The following is a 16,886-nucleotide window of genomic DNA, read 5'->3' as shown; positions in this document are numbered from 1 at the left end:
AGTCAACTAATATTTCAATGATTTTTTATTATAGACAATAGCTTGCTTAAGATTAGTACTTGTTAGAAATCTAGCGCTCGAGATTTATAGCCTTTGCAAGAGCAGTCTCCAAAAATCATAATCATAGATGTATATATTGATCAGTATTAATTAAGAAACTTTGACATTTCTTACAAAAAAAAAACGAAAGAATGGTTCCAAGAATCCAAGAACTAACAGACCGCAGCGGCAATCAAATCTATTGAAATATATAAAATGCGTTCTAGGCATGCGTGTCATTGCACACAATATATTCACAATTTCTTGGAAATGCAAAATTGCGCATGCGCAATGCGCACAATTAAAATGAACATCATAATTTAGGAGTGCAATAAGAAGAGTCACACGAGCAGTCTGCAAGTGGGCCGCCCACTTTTAACGCCTCACATAGCAGGGACATTGTAAATATGAGAGCATATACATTTATATGCATATATGTACATACTTATATGCTGATTTGCTTGACTGGATTTCAGCGCAACCAGTCATCAACAATAACTGCAACAAACAACGTTATGAATTTGTTGTTGCTTTGCGCCATTTTTGGCATTCTTTTGCAATTTTTAGTGCAACAAGGCTATAAATATTTATACTCAGGTGTAAGTGTGTGTGTGTGTAGTCTTATTATTGAAGACATCAATTGTTGCTGCGTATAAATATTTATGAAAATTATCAAAGCGCAAAATGAGAAATAGAAAATAAGTACACGCCAGCTATGAGCACAGCGAAGATGAGGAGGAAATCTCGACGAAAAGCGGCAGACAAGCTGCGGCAGGTGCGCCGGCGCGGAAGCGAAAATATGGAGCAATAGAAAATCATCGCTTGAACGCCTGTAAATACAGCGAGCATAAATTGGTTTTTATTGCGAATTTTGTTTGTTGTTATTGCTAGTCATGTTGCATGCCTAGCTGTTCGTTTGTCGGTTGTCGGTTGTTGGTTGGCAGCGGTGCGGTTCGCATGCGCCAAACCAATTAACAGCTACTTAAAGATTGCGCGCTGTCCGCAAATGCTGAAAGGCGAAAAACGCTTAGCGCAAAAACGCACACACGCACACACGCACGCGCATATAAGGCGAAAAAGCCAGGAGGTAAAACACAAAAAACATCAAATGGCAAAAAAGCATTGCGAAAATGTGCCGAAAAGCTAAGCGCTTTGCGCAGCAGCCCAACTTCTGAGCAAGTAACAACAAATATGCAATGGAAATGAGGCGAAAAAGTATAGTGGCAGGCAAGCGCATGCACTTGCTGGCGGAAAATTAAATCACTTACACATAATGTATGCATTAAATTGCAAATTTACAAGCGCGCCATGGCGCAGCGCGTCCAACTTACATACAAACATATACCTGTATATAACTGCTCATAGTGGACGCAACGGTGTTTGTGTTGCAAGCTTACAAGCTGCGCATAATGAAAATAGGCGAAAAAGTCGTGTTAATTTTTGCGATTCCCCACGCATTTGGTGCGTGTGACGTGCGCGCGCTGGAGCTATTGCGCCTGCGCTTACACTCTCTATACGCCTTTATTTGATTGTGTTGATTGGCAGTGCGTGGTTGCGCATGTGAGATAAGCAAAACAAGAAACAAGTCAGCGCGACACGGTTTTCCTTATTGAATGAAAATGTTATGAGGAATTTCCACACTCTTTTTTCACATAACGCTGCCCAACGAGACTCATCGTTTGTCTAAATTCGGTATATACATACATATGTAGGCATCGCATTTCGTTTAAACTAACTGAAATAATGTAAGCAGGAATATGGATAGTTTGAAATTTCACAGAACAATCCATACTACAGTAGATATAGAGCATTATGTACGTAAGAAGCCTTCAATATACCATAATTTCTTCGAGCAATTCTCTCGATAGCACCGGCTACATTGTGGCAAGCTATTACATACAAACAACGTCTATAAATCGGTCAGCTTTATTAAGAAAATTCACGTTCTTTAAAAAAAGTGTTTCCCGATTTTCGCTCAACCTATAGTCAACATAAATGGCCTACTGAGCGTACTATTCGCAACACGATTTTCCGTCTTCAAAACCAGCATTTATTATTGGATAACATTCGACCGAATAGACCACGTCCAGCAAAGACGTGAAGAGTCGATTCGGTGCCATTCACAGCAACTCGGACTGACCCAAGAGGGTTTCATGAGGATCCGACATTTTCGAGCCAAAATTAATGTGTAAATAAGCAAAATTGCCGCAGTTGGGATGAAGAGCAACCTGAAGAGATTCAAAAGCTGCCATTCCATTATGAAAAACAACAGTTTGGTGTGGAACGATGGGATCATCGGTCTATAAATCTTCAAAAATGATGTCGGGGTGATATCGACCGTTGATAACCGACTATTTGATGCCTGCAATTGAAGCTCGTGATCTCGGCGTCCATCTGTATATACCCTCAGTATTCGAGTTTAGTTTTGTACACGTTCTTTTCTTACCAAGGAGCTGCTTATTTATCGGAACCGCCGATATTGGACCACCGCAGCTTATAGCCGCCAAACGTACCGATCGCTAAAACTCAATTTCTTTCCTGGAAAAATTTTTATTTGACAAAGTAATCTTCACGAAACTTGGCATAGATTATAACCCAAGGAATTGCTACAATCTCCGAAGAAATTATTCAGATCGGACAACTATAGCATATAGCTGTCATACGAATTGATCGATTAAAATTTAGTTCTTATATGGACAATTTTTTTTTATGATTTATCGTTACGAAAATTTTCATAGAGGTGGAGGTGTGGACCGGTGGCATCATCGGTCTATATATCTTCAAAAATGATGCCGGGGAGAGCATAACCGTCATTGGCGACCGTTGATTATCTCAGGTATCTCTATAATCTACGAAAATATTTTTCAGCACTTAGCTGCCATACAAATTGATCGATCAAAATCATGTAAATGTCTTGTTAAACCCTTTTACGCTGTGAAAAATACACCTGTGAAGGATATTATAGCTTCGGTGCAGTCGTGTTCAACATTCTTTCTTGTTTTTTTCTCAATTATTTATAACCACAAGGCGAATGGAGGTACTTTTCAAGGAGATATCTTCCAAAAAATCGCATTTTTCAAGTGAAGAAAAAAGTTATGCGCAAACACTTATGTATATCACTAATACGGACCCATTTCCTCAAAAATAAATTCGCTGCACTATTTTCGGTTCACTTTCATTTTACTCCATATTTCACAGTTCACAGGAAATGGCCAGATTTCCCTACCTCTAACATGCAACCCAGCTTCGGCCGATCGCAAACAATTACTTAATGTTGAAAGCAGCGAAAATGCGAAACACTTTCGGGCCTTCAGCCAACAAAATTACGAATGAATGCGCACGGGACAATTTTAATAATGAAACAGATGCTTAATCAAGCGTCGGAAATATATAAAAGCGGTGATTTTGGTTAAAAATTGTGTTTTTGTTTCAAAGTGTATACGTATACAAATGTGTGTAAGTGCCAAAGTGCCGCCAAGCTTGTATGTATAAACCGCATAAATAGAAAATGATCAGAATTGGTATGACAAGTGCAGAGGTAAAAATTTGGTCAGTCTACATAACAGCAACAAGCACAGCCACAACTACATGCAGTCACAAAGACTTTGCCTTCATCAAAGTCAATACAAAATAGCAGTTGTTTCGACCGCAGCTTCCACTCCGACATGTGTATGTAGTGGAGCTCATTGCTTTAATTGCTTGCCATTTCCTGGTTTCCCCGTTTGATGTAGACCTCTGCAGGTTGTCTCTGCTAATAAATATATACACATATGTATATATAAGTATATAAATATAATATATGTATGTATGTAGTTGAGAAGTATATTGTCTGTAGACGCATGGCTTTTCACCGTCGATCTTGATGAGCCTTGTGGCGCTTAAGCCTCTCTTTCATTCATTCAACATTTCTTTACTCACTTCTTTTGTTTTTTTCTTTTGCTTTACATATGAACAAATGACGGATTAATCTTTTTATTACAACAGTCAATGGCGGCAATGACAACGTTAACAAATACTCGTATCTCGACTAAGAGTATGGATGTTGTGATACGCCGCACCGCTTGCCGGTAGCGCTCGGCTCGGCGGCGATCGCTTTGACGCTGTGGTTTCTTGAATTTCTATGCGGCAATTATTCTGTCTTTTGTGCGTCAAAAAGTGAGATTTTGTTGTTGTTTTTTGTTTGGGTGGTTCTACCTGTTTGTCGTTTTATGATTTATTTTTGTTGTAATAAGTTTTATTGTAATTAAATATGGCGATTTTTCTCTGCTCTGAAGCAAAATCAATAAGAATAGTTGCGAGAAATATTAAGCTTAAGACAAAGCTATTCGAAGAGTTAAGAAACCACAATTCATCAAAGTTTAATACATTCTAGGAAGATGGGTTTCTTCGAATATGAAATCGCACTAGGTATATATCTTAAGAGAGGAAAATTTTGATATCCCATAAAATATTCTATAATAAAATATGTGCTAGTTTTACATGAGTTGTTTTGCTTCCTTTCTTCGACCTTTAACTACTATAAAAAATCACCGCCGAATGGTTTGTAGGTTGATCCGCTTGGTATCAAATGAAACTTCCTTTGCTATTTCTTAAGTTCACTTCGGTGGATCAGAACCAATGTTTTATAAATTTCTCATCGTGACCTAAGCTTAAAAAAGTCACGTTTTGTACTGCAAACTTATAAAGTACATAATAGCGATAAGGCGGATTTGTGTCTCAGGTTGAACTCAAAAAAGCATATTCACCGGACTTAGAGTTCGAATCGTGTCAATCACCTTGAAGAGACTACGCTGGCTCTCTTTTATTTCTAACAGATACGTGAAACAAGCCATCCCTTGGTGCATGCACAGTTTATGCCTCGGTTGGGACAAACTTTTGGTAAATAAATCATGCTAGGAAATGAAATTCATGAAATTTGTCTGAAAATTCTTGGACTCTTCTAAAACTATAAACAATTATGAAGACAACTTGTTCATTGCTGATAAACTGACCATACATCACGATCAGTGTCTATTATAACTAATGATATTTCTTCAATCGATATTTTACTTTATGCCTTATTATTGGGGAACTGAAGGATTGTATCTTTTGTCTTGCGAAATAATTCTAAGTTTTCTGTTACCAAAATGAGTATTCAATGAGATGCTTAAGGAACATTTCCATACTGAAAATATTTGTTATATCTGTCTATGTATATACATATATTTGTTTAATATTAATAACCCAAATAATACAGAAGCAGCTATCAGTCTACTCTTGCCACATCAGCACTCCAACTTCGCACACAATGTCATAACGTCGAGCTCCAAAAATCTATAAAAATCAAAATTTTAATTAATTTAGCGATTAACTCCATGAAAGTTATAAAAAAATTCTTCTGCTATCACTTGTATTACAATTAAAACTTATTACACACATACACACGTATATGTATTTCACATTTATTCTAAATTCTTGCTTTCTCTTGCAGGCCTTAAATGGATTTCTAATGATTCTGACATGCGAAGGCGAGGTCTTCTTTGCCACGCACAGCATCGAGAGCTATTTGGGTTTTCATCAGGTAAGCGAGACCAACAACAAAAGTACACACATTTACCTGATGATGAAATCGACCTTTTTGACAAGAAAAAACTTGAAATTAAAAAATATTTAGAAATACTATAAAACAATAACCAAACCGCTGACCACTTTTCATATCCACAAGTGAAAGATTTCAATATTTACTTTTTTCTCAAATCGATTAAAGAGATATTTGGTATTTCTTTCTTATTGCCTTGATTGACTCGTTTTTTATTTCCATTACTATTATTTTTTTTGGTTTTTATTTAATGTATTGTGGCATTTTTGTGAATGAAATCCATGGTGTGTTGCAACAACCTGACACTACTTCGCACGCACTTGTAACGCAGCTACCTCACGTCCGTCCATATAATTAACATTTTTCCTCTTTTCAAAATCTCTAATTGCTGGTGATTATCAAATGCGCTACCGTCTTTGATTTGTGGTTAATTACACTTTGAATGCCAACAATTTCGGTTTGGTGTTTTTGGTGGATTTTGGTTTTTGAATGGAAACACGATAAGAATTCGATGTTATGTATGTATGTGTCTATAATGAATATATAGATACCACTCCTTTAAAAAAAATATATACGTATATTTATTTGTGTGTGTCTATACATATATGCATGTGTGCTAATTAATCCCCCAACACGTGTTGAGGAAGTCATTTCGCTTGCGGCTTTTGAATGTCTGAATGGAGAATCAGGTTAGGTACGGTTGAAAAGACAAATCACTGCTTGAAAAGTAATATCCCAGTTTTCTAAGTTTGAATTACAAAGCTTTTTCGATAATACGATAGCCAATATAGTCTCAACTCTGTAAATCGCTATTACAAATCGCTTATTTGTTGATATAGTCGAAGTATGGAAAAAATTCTGTTGTTGCGAAAACCAGTGAATATACATACATATGTATGTACATACATACATATATATATTTTCACAAAAAAAGTTGCAAAAACGTTTTCGATACAAAATTTCAAAAGAAAATTCTAAAAAACTGGCAAAAAAAAATTTTTTTAAATATATTTTTTCAAAAAGAAATATATATATTTTCACAAAAAAAATCAAAAATTATTCGAAATAAAATATTATAAAAAATATATATATATATAAAAGAAAGCATTTCAAACTTTAAAGAAAGTTTAAGATCTTTTTTTTACAAAGTTTCAGTTTTTAAACAAAGTTTTCAAAAATATTTCTTAAACTTTTTTTCAAAACGTACATAAAAATTTGAATTTTTTTCTTTTTTTTAATTTCTTAGCATTTTTTATTTCGTAAATTTTTTTGAAACTTTTTTGAAAATTTGTTTAAAAAAAATTCGAAAACATTTAAAAGTATATTTCAAAATTTTTTTCCAATATTTAATTTCTTCATGCAACAATAAAGTTCAATTTTTTATATTGTGATTGCACTCCGATCCATCTAGTGCTAATACAACAAAAAAAAACCGAAAATCAGGGTTTCGGCTGCAGCATATGCAGTCGAAGTTTTAATTTTTAATTGAGATGCCAAAATGGGCGGAGCAAGTGTCGATTTACACATTTACAACTAAATTAAAAATTGCGCAAACACTCAACCACACTGAGGTGCGCGCATATGCGCCGTGTTTGTTGTTGTACGTGCGGGCACAATACAAATATTGTTTTAACAATTGAATTGCAACGAGATATTGTTGTCAGAAAGTGGCAGTGCGGGCAGCTTAGTAAATGTGTTGCAACCCAAATCATGTAGCAAAATTTTTTTGTTTTTGTTTTTGCACATTTTTTTACAACTTTTTTGCCACAACAGTTAAACAAACAAGCAAACAAATGTATTTGCAATAAAAAAGTACAACAGAAAAAATCACAGCCGCCACAAAGTGTGGCAAAAGTGCTGAGCTTGCTCATACTAGCAGCTCTTGGCAACAACGCCGAGGCAAAGCACTTGCGTTCTTATGTTTGTATGTAAGAATATGAATTTTTGCCTCCGCTTTCATGTACTTATTTATATGTGGCATTAGCGCAGAGCAAACAAACACAGCCCACCTGCCACAAGCTGCTCCCGCAAAGAACAACAGCGCCAGGCGCATGGGCAACGCCGTTAAGCCAACATTAGCACAGCTTACAGGGCGAACGGCAGCAAGTGGCTGCATTTGCCGGAATCCCCTTCACACACATGCGAACATCACTATTGCCACATACAATTCAATTTGATTCCGCAGTTCGATTCAATTTGATCGCTGCTAGCAACAGGAATCCGCAAATGCGTTCGTTTTAACGCCATTCAAAGGCAATAATAACAAACAAGCAGTAGTATATATATATACATATATATAGCACAAATCATGCACACACTGGAGTATAACCGCTGAGCCGGCAATCGATTGCATCTGCCCGGTGTTGTGTTGTTGCTGTGTTTTTGTTACTTTTGCCTTTCGCATTTCTCGTTTCCTTGTTGTGTTTCCATTTGGTTCTGGTTTTTGTTGTTCTCGCTGCACAATGCGATTGCGCAATCCACCCGCTGATCTGATTTTTATTTATAGTCGTTCGATCGGGTTGGTGCTGTCGATCTGTCTGACCATGCCTTATTGTTGTTGTTTGTTTTGGTTTCAAGCAGCCGTTATTTGCAAAAACAAGTCATGGCGCTGTTGCGCTGCCAAACCTCACATTGCTTCAAAAGTCAGTTCGACGGCGTACAGTGTGTGCACGTTTTCGGATCTTCCATTGACTCTGCTTAGACGACAAAACTCTCCGACAATGGATAGAATGGATGGAGTGCAGCTCGTTCAATATTGTGACGACTCTGCACAAACAATCTCAGTGCTTAAGACGGCTTTTAGAGAATTCAATAATGGTTGCACCTGAAAAATTTACGCCTATTGATCAGGTCTCCCAAAAAGGTCTTGAGAACTGAATGAATTGATAAAGTTCATGAAAGATGGCCAAAGGCTGAAAACCCGTGAAGTAACTTATGTAATATATATCGCTACATCTGATACTGGATTTTAACTGATCCCTTTTTATCATCCATGTTCAAAAGAATCGTATGAACTTGCAACGAACTCGACTAAAATCAGCAGCTTTCTTCAAAACAATTTTCAACTTGTTTGTGAATCCACAACAAACACAATAACAATATTTATACTTGTTATGGGGGCGGAATGTACTTTACATGAGTAGTAATATACTACTGTATGTCCTTCTTGTCTGTATCTACAATCATAGCATGACTTGCATAAAAAATGTAGCTAAGCGAGCATGAGCTGGCTCCTTAGCACAATCGCTAAGAGAGGTTGGCTTAAGATAACCCATAAGTAACCTAAACCTAATGTTTTGACTCTTCGACCTTAACTTCTACTCAAGTTCTCTTCACATATGATGCCTATTTAAGTCTTTCGTGGAGACAGAGTTGTTTTTTAGAACCTCCATGTATACAATGCTTCCAAAGCCTATTAAACCTAACTCATAAAGGTGAAAAGTTCTGAAAAAATAAATCTTCGTACAAATATACAACGAATATTGAGCTAAGCACCGAACATTTTTGAACCTGAGAACTTGTGAAAGAAAAATATCTTTGGATTTTCTTTTAACTATCCAAAAAGTCTTTATTTTAGAAACGAGAACCGATCTCAATATCTGGCAGTAAAAAAATGATTCTAGTTTTCCTTGATCAATAATTTTCCGCCGTGTGTTGTATCCAGACCAATCGTCGAAGGAGCTCTACCTCAAAAGACATGTCACAGAGAGCACCTAAAGATGTGTGGAAAACAAAATCATGCTTATAGATATATCTCAATTTGCCGCTTTCTTACCTGCATCAAAACAAAATAACAAAATAACTGCATGAATTGCCAACACAGACTAGCGCATGCGCGACTAAGTTTTCAATTTGTCTGTTTTATGATTTATTAACCGTTGCGAAAATAAAGAAATCAATAAGCAAAACAAAGAGCCAAAGCGAAGTAAATAATTAACAGTAAAACCTAAAAACGGCGCCGAATTAAGACACACGGCTAGTTACCCCTGATGTATTAACACATGACTTGCTTTATTGATTGCCATTTGTCTTCTTCTCCCCCTGTCACACTACTTCCAGTCAGACATCGTGCATCAGTCCGTCTACGAGCTAGTCCATTCAGAGGATCGTGAGGAGCTGCAGCGACAGCTGTTATGGAACTCATTTCTTCCCGCCGACATGTCCACCATACAACTGGCCGACACGTTGGCGCCCGACAAGGCGCTCTACTTGGAGCGTAGCTTCACGGTGCGTTTTCGCTGCCTGCTCGATAATACTTCCGGCTTCCTGCGACTGGACATACGTGGACGCATCAAGATACTGCATGGCCAAAATCGCAAAACCGAAGAGCCACCACTGGCGTTATTCGCCTATTGCACACCCTTCGGACCGCCCAGTCTGCTAGAGATACCGCACAAGGAGAATATGTTCAAGTCGAAGCACAAGTTGGACTTCTCACTTGTCTCCATGGACCAGCGGTGAGTAAGGTGTGGGGAAATTTCGAGTTTTTTACGAAACTAATGTTGTATTGTTGTTTTTTGTTGTAATTACAGTGGCAAACATGTTTTGGGTTACTCCGATGCGGAACTAGTCAATATGGGCGGCTATGATTTGGTGCACTACGACGACTTGGCCTACGTGGCCAGTGCGCACCAGGAATGTGAGTAACACATTGTTTGAAATGCCGACATTTTGCTTAAAAAATAAATTTTTGCAATTTTTAGTACTAAAAACTGGTGCTTCGGGTATGATCGCTTATCGGTATCAGAAGAAGAATGGCGAATGGCAGTGGCTGCAGACGAGGTTAGTGTTCATTATAATTTTTTTTTTATATTTTCCTCTTAGGTGTCTTATTATGGAGTGGCTTGTGTTATTCTTCTTAAAATTTGAAAGCATACGCTCTTTCTTTAACAAAAATGTAGAGACTTGTCGGAATTATCAGTGTAACGAGTTTTCAAAAAGGTTCCATAAAAAAGGATCTGCGTCTAAAGCTTTTTTTTAATTTTTACGAATACAGTTGAGTACCGTGAGAGACAGAGATAGCAAGAGATAGCGAGATATATAGGTAGAGAGAGAAAAAACTAAGAGTCCTCATACGGCTCTTCAATGATGTCGCATGAAAAACTAATGAATTTCTTATAAAACCAAATAGATCAAAAAATCTTAACTCTTCTGCTTTAATTTCAAAGTCAAATAATTAAAAAAAAGTCATTATCGAGCTTCAAATACTCCTTTGCAGCTCGCGATTGGTATACAAAAACTCCAAACCGGACTTTGTGATCTGCACACATCGCCAGCTGATGGATGAGGAGGGGCACGACCTGCTTGGCAAGCGTACAATGGACTTTAAAGTGAGCTACTTGGACACCGGTCTCGCGTCCACTTATTTCTCGGAGGCCGATCAGTTGGTGGTGCCACCAAGCACCTCACCGAATGCGCTGCCACCACCAGTGACACCGACGCGGCCAAATCGACGCTATAAAACGCAATTGCGTGACTTCCTATCCACTTGTCGCACCAAACGTAAGATGCAACAACAACAACCGCAACAGACGTCTTCACTGGGACAGGTAAGTCCACTGCGTTTCAAATAAAGTCGATGTGATTGTTTCGAAAGTTGCTTTTGCAGGTCACCTCACCCGCACCGGTGGTTGAGTATCTGCCAGATCCCGCTGTGGCTGTCGCCGCCGCCTATTCAAATCTCAATCCCATGTATACCACCTCGCCCTATGCAACCGCTGCGGATAACATTTACATGGGCACCTCAGTGCATTCGACCAATTTCTATCCGGTGACCGAGAATCTCTTCCATCAATATCGGCTGCAGGGCGTTAGCAGCTACTACACGGACTATCATCACACGGGTGCGCCTGCTTCTGCCTATGTGAACGGTTTTCTGCCCTATGATGGCTATACGATTGCGCCCAAAGATGACAAGTGGCAGGAAACGGGGAAATACTATAGCGGTTATAGTAGCGGGTACGGCAGTCCCACATCGACGCCACAGGTGAGTCCGTGCTACTTTGGCGGCCATTTTCACGCTCACAACAACAATGTGTTGCACGATTCGTTGTAGCAAGTTCCGCTGAAGACGCCGAAATCCTCGCCGCACATCATGGAGGTAGTGTCGTGCTCATCGGACGGACCGTCGCCGATAGATGGGAGCGCTGCCGCCGCCGCTGCTGCTGCTGCTGCTGCGCATGCGGCCAGAGTGGGCAGCAACACAAATATAACGGTGAATGGCGGCAGCGGTAGCGGTGGCAGCGCTACGCCAAAACTGGAACTGAGCGCGACGCAGCACGATCCATATGAGCGACAAACTGTGCTGATGTGGGGATCACAATCGAGCGGCATTCCCATTAATAGCATTGGCGGCGGCAGCAGTAGACGTCATCACAGCAATGCTGAACGTTCGCCGCAAGCTACCCCACTGACCAATGGACTTAGTTACGCTAACAATAACAACAATAATGAAAATGAAGTGGTGAGCGCCAAATGGAATGGCAGCGCCACCGTGAAGGATGTCAAGAACGCTGCTACACCGGACAGTTATCAGCTGCAGCACGACGATTCGGGGCTGTATTCCTCTTCCTCCCACACCACATCACCTCAACAGCAGCAACAACAACAGGTAGCGCCCGCAACGCAACAGCAATTGACGCAACGCTCCAGCGGCAATTCGGTGGCTGACCAACAACTCTCCAATACCACTGCCACACATTTGACACACCCACATACGCAACAGCAGCAGCAGCACTTGCACACACACATGCAACATACAAGCGCCAGTGATATGAGCACCCCTACCACTGCTTCCGCCAACAATCTGCCATTGCACTCAACGCGCTTAGCGCCGTCAGACATCGGTGCGACACCAACAACAGCAGCCGCAGTAGCAGCGGCGGCGGCAGCTGCCTCAGCTGCACATCAACATGCACAGTCACAGCACGCAGCGGCGGCGGCAGCACATCACCATGCTCATCACCATTCTCACGCACACGCGCACACGCATTCCCATGCACATGTGGCGCACGCGCATGCGCACACTCATCCCCATCACCATGCTCATCATCATGCGCACGCGCATGCCCACGCTGCTCATGTAGCGGCGAACGGTAGCGAGGTATGGAGTCCTGCGTACCCACAATACTCGCATTCGTATTTCACTTATCACCATCACCACCATCACCATGCCACCAACAACAACACAATCAGCACTGCAAATTCTGCTTCTTCTTCTTCTTCTCCTTCCAGCACTACACATAATGGCTCACATATTGTGACGGCTGCAGCTGCCACGCAGCATGTAGGAGGCGCTCTGTGAGCCAAGTTAATAGAAAATACACAAATTATGTAATATGTTTTTTGTAAATGTAGTTTGAAGACAAAGAGGCGAGGTCAAGCAACATAATTTTGTCACTTTGTTGTGGTGCAATATTTGTTAATTTGTATCGGTAATTTGCATTGTTCTGATTGCGTTTTGATAAAAACTGTTTTACTGCGCTGATTTTTCTCTTTATGATGTGAACTTAAAAATGTTGCAGAATCATGTTGCTAAAAATTAAAAAAAAAAAAAATGTCGGAATATTATTTCTTTTACACAAATAAAATAGCTTGTTGCTAAGAGTAAAAATGTTGCCAGCAACATGTTGCTGAATAATATTTAATATGGGAAGAATTGAACCATTTATGATAACAACAAGCAATACATTTTTCTTTCTGAATATGAAATCCAGTGTTGATGAAAAATGTTGCTGGCAACATGTTGTTGACTATTCTATGGGTGATAGAAAAAATGCATTTGTGATATATTTTGATTTTTGTTGCTTGTGAGATTTCCCTTCTGACATAATCAGCAATGTTGCAAATTTGTTCTGTCGGCAAGATACGCAAAATATTTCGTACACATTGTTGCTACACAACAAGGGCTGGCGTATCTTGCATATTAAAAGTTCATAGATATAGTTTATTAGTATAATAATAATGCTATCAATAGTTTATACCAGAAATAGCATTGTCAATTATTTTATGGAACATTGTATGGATTGCTTCAAAATGTTGCTAGCAAGATGTTGCCAAAAATGTTTCCAAAAATTTTACAATTTTACTCACCCACCAAAATACACGCAATAAATATGTTTTTGCAAGTATATGTGCTTGTCCCATATATTCTATAAAAATGTTGCAGCAACACCCGTTGTCTACAATTAACACAGACAACATTTAAGAACAAATAAAACAGTTGTTGCCGGAAAAATTGTATACTCTAGCTCTGCATAATTTACAGTTGTTCAATTTTATGTTGCTTTCGCTTAGCTTCATTTTGTTGTAGTATATATGCAAATTAGATCAAGCACTCAAATCACTTTTATAAAAAAACAAAAACAAAAACAAATAAATTTTCTACTTTTCAACTATATTCACTTAGCCATGAAAAGAAAAACAAATTTGTAGGTTTTTGTTGTATATCGTTATTGTTGTTGTTGTTGTTGTTACACAAAACTTATTGTAAACTTTTGTTGTAAAATAGGTGCCAACGCACACTATCACTAGTATTATTTGCTTACAACTTTACTGTGCCACTTGAAACACTGTTTAGTCAGATATACATATGTTTGTACCGTATATATACTACATATGTATGTATGTATGTATGTATTACTTATGTACCACAAACTACCGAACTCAGCTACTAACCATGCTACTTTCTTACCTCCTCCATTTTACATCACAAAACAAAAACACAAAATAATTTGCAACAAAAAAACAACAAATATAGGTATTGCTCAACAACCACCAACAACAACAACAGCAGCAATTGGAACAATTGGAACTGCAACAACTGAGCTACACCAACCATTTACAAACACTACCCGGTTGCAATTCCACAGCTTCGTCCAGCTCATCCCCGACGTGCCACTCCCCCAGCGCCGGCAGCGGCGCAACAGCGTTAACTAATTCTGCTGCCGCCAACGGTCACATTGCGCTCCTGAATGGCGGCGGCAGTAATGGCAGCGACACAGATATACCAAGCTCGAGCTCAGCTGCAACCGCTACAGTGTCCTCTGCCGCCGCCGCCGCTGCTGCTGCTGCTGCCTACCATCACCATCACCAGTTGACAATCATAGCGCCGATAGTTATTACACCAGCATCGATGATGAATGGCGATGGCGCGCTGCCGCTGAGCACCGCCCTGCAGCCCATACATGCCAGCGAAGCTATCACAACAACGGCAGCAACAACAGCATTAAACGGGCTGGACCACAATTTAACGCAGCGCGCCGTCACTTCGTCCCAACATCACGCCGCGCATCTGCTGTCGCACAGCGCACTGGCCTACACGCCCAACGCTGCCACAGCGACGTACTTGATCAGCGGCAGCGGCGGACCGACCGTGCTCGGCGGCGGCGGCAACACTCAAAGCAGCATTATCAGCAACGGCATTAGTGATCACATTATGGCCAACGGCAATCCGCTGTGCTCCTTCTCGGAGGTGACCAACACGTTGCTGAATCAGTAGGCGGTTTGTCTGCGTGTTTGACCTAGTAATGTTGAGGTTGAAGAAAGGTAATTGGTGAATTGTTGAGGTTAATGCATATTATAGCAAGGGTACAGTGTTGTGCAAAGCTTAATATATACTAAAACTATCAAACTTTTAGGAAATTGTCTGCACTAAAGAAGTTTTATAAAGAAGAATATTCATATTTGAGTTATAACAATGAAAATAGAGTACATTCAGCATATACCATACAGATGTAGTAACAGTAATCTTAAAACTCTTTTAATTATATGAGTACTTTGCTCTTCAAACCTCCGAAAAATCTTTTTTTTTTTTAATTTCCTATGTTATCTCATATGTTTTTTTTTGCAAACTGCACTTTAATATCAACCTAACCTACAAATTTGTTTGTTAGATGCCGTTTTTCTATCACAAAAAACTTGCTTAACAGCCTTTTTGCTATAAAATAAATTTTAATTGCAGTTTTGAAACAAAAAAATGAAATAAATTTCAAAAATCCAGAATTTCTCATTTTCCAATTTAACTCATAATTCCATATGTCAGAGCAAAAATTCGGAAAAGTTTTATAAATAAATGCATAGATGATATAACAAAATTGTAACTTCTCCCTCAATTTTGCACCATTTCTTTAAAAATATAATTTTCCTAAACTAAAATTACGCAAAATGTATGAAATATAAATCCAAGTGTAGGGCAAATAAATATAATATTTAGCGGGCGATTCAACAACCAACCAAGTTAAGAATATATAAATAAATGCATTGGAATTATAAAAAAGTGAAATAAAACCGTTTGCCAAAGTATATACTATCTAAATCTTCCACCAACATATTATTGCACAATAAAATTAATGTATGCATTGTAATAAGCGACAGAGGAAACAAAAATAATTTTTGACTGCATTCCACTATATTTTAACAAAAGACTTAAGACACGAACTTCCTGAGTCTCATAAAATTTTCGGGTAAATCGGTATAGTAGAACCTGAGAAAGCATGGATATCGTTTTGAAAAAGACTGTTTCGAGAAAAACGAGTTTAAAGTTTCAGTTCCGACCAAACCAGTTTGGATACCGGTTCAGCAAAATACCTATATTTTGGAAAATAATATGAATTTTGAAAAATACTCTTGATATCTTCAAAAATTTTTAGAAATTTGAAAAATCTTTTTGCAGACAAATTATTGAATAGTTAAATTTTGAAAATAGGAAAGCGTTTTTTTTTCATTTCTGGACTAGCAGTACCCCCTTGGTGTTTTCTTAATCAAAAAAAAAATATTTTCAAAAATTCTTTAGTAGACTTATGCCTGAACAGTTAAATTTTGAAAATGTAAAAAAATAAAGTATTTTTTTCTCAACAAGAATATCCCCTAAATTCGTTTTTTCTTTAACAACAAAATACACACAGTACATACAGTGTATGATGGTTTCAGCAAAAAGTTCGTGTCTTAAGTCTTCACTTCATATGAGATTTACTTTGCAAATACTAGCTGAAAACAGACAAAAGAAAATTTATTTGAAATTTATTTATTAAAAAATAGCAAAATAAAATATATTAAGGAAAATGAAATACCTAAATATGCATATCTATAAACCGAACATGTTTCATATTTAGTTCACTTTTAAAAATACAAAAAATAGAAAAAAAATTCCAAAACTATATACACACATATTTGCTTCACAATTAAAGTACTTCCTTAAAACAAAAAAACTAAACAAATAATTAAAAAAACATAAAATTGTAAAAAAGTCTTTAAATTTTTCAATTATTCA

General features: G+C 38.3%; 1 protein-coding gene across 4 annotated transcripts in view; it reads left to right on the top strand.

Moving 5' to 3' along the window:
* The window catches only part of LOC120772771 (neuronal PAS domain-containing protein 2), a 108,757-nt gene extending 91,871 nt beyond the window's left edge, over positions 1-16,886 (top strand). For all 4 annotated transcript variants that reach the window (XM_040101557.1, XM_040101564.1, XM_040101549.1 and 1 more), the window contains exons 5-12: positions 5,510-5,599; positions 9,677-10,074; positions 10,150-10,256; positions 10,321-10,399; positions 10,836-11,166; positions 11,226-11,603; positions 11,673-12,227; positions 14,376-16,886. In XM_040101557.1, coding sequence (XP_039957491.1) covers positions 5,510-5,599; positions 9,677-10,074; positions 10,150-10,256; positions 10,321-10,399; positions 10,836-11,166; positions 11,226-11,603; positions 11,673-12,227; positions 14,376-15,116 — 2,679 coding nt within the window. In that variant the 3' untranslated portion in view covers positions 15,117-16,886. The remainder of the gene's footprint in view (positions 1-5,509; positions 5,600-9,676; positions 10,075-10,149; positions 10,257-10,320; positions 10,400-10,835; positions 11,167-11,225; positions 11,604-11,672; positions 12,228-14,375) is intronic.

Source organism: Bactrocera tryoni, chromosome 1, assembly GCF_016617805.1.
Source record: "Bactrocera tryoni isolate S06 chromosome 1, CSIRO_BtryS06_freeze2, whole genome shotgun sequence".
NCBI lineage: Eukaryota > Metazoa > Arthropoda > Insecta > Diptera > Tephritidae > Bactrocera > Bactrocera tryoni.
The sequence above is the reverse complement of the archived record's forward strand: the minus strand, read 5'-3'. Positions and strand labels throughout refer to the sequence as shown.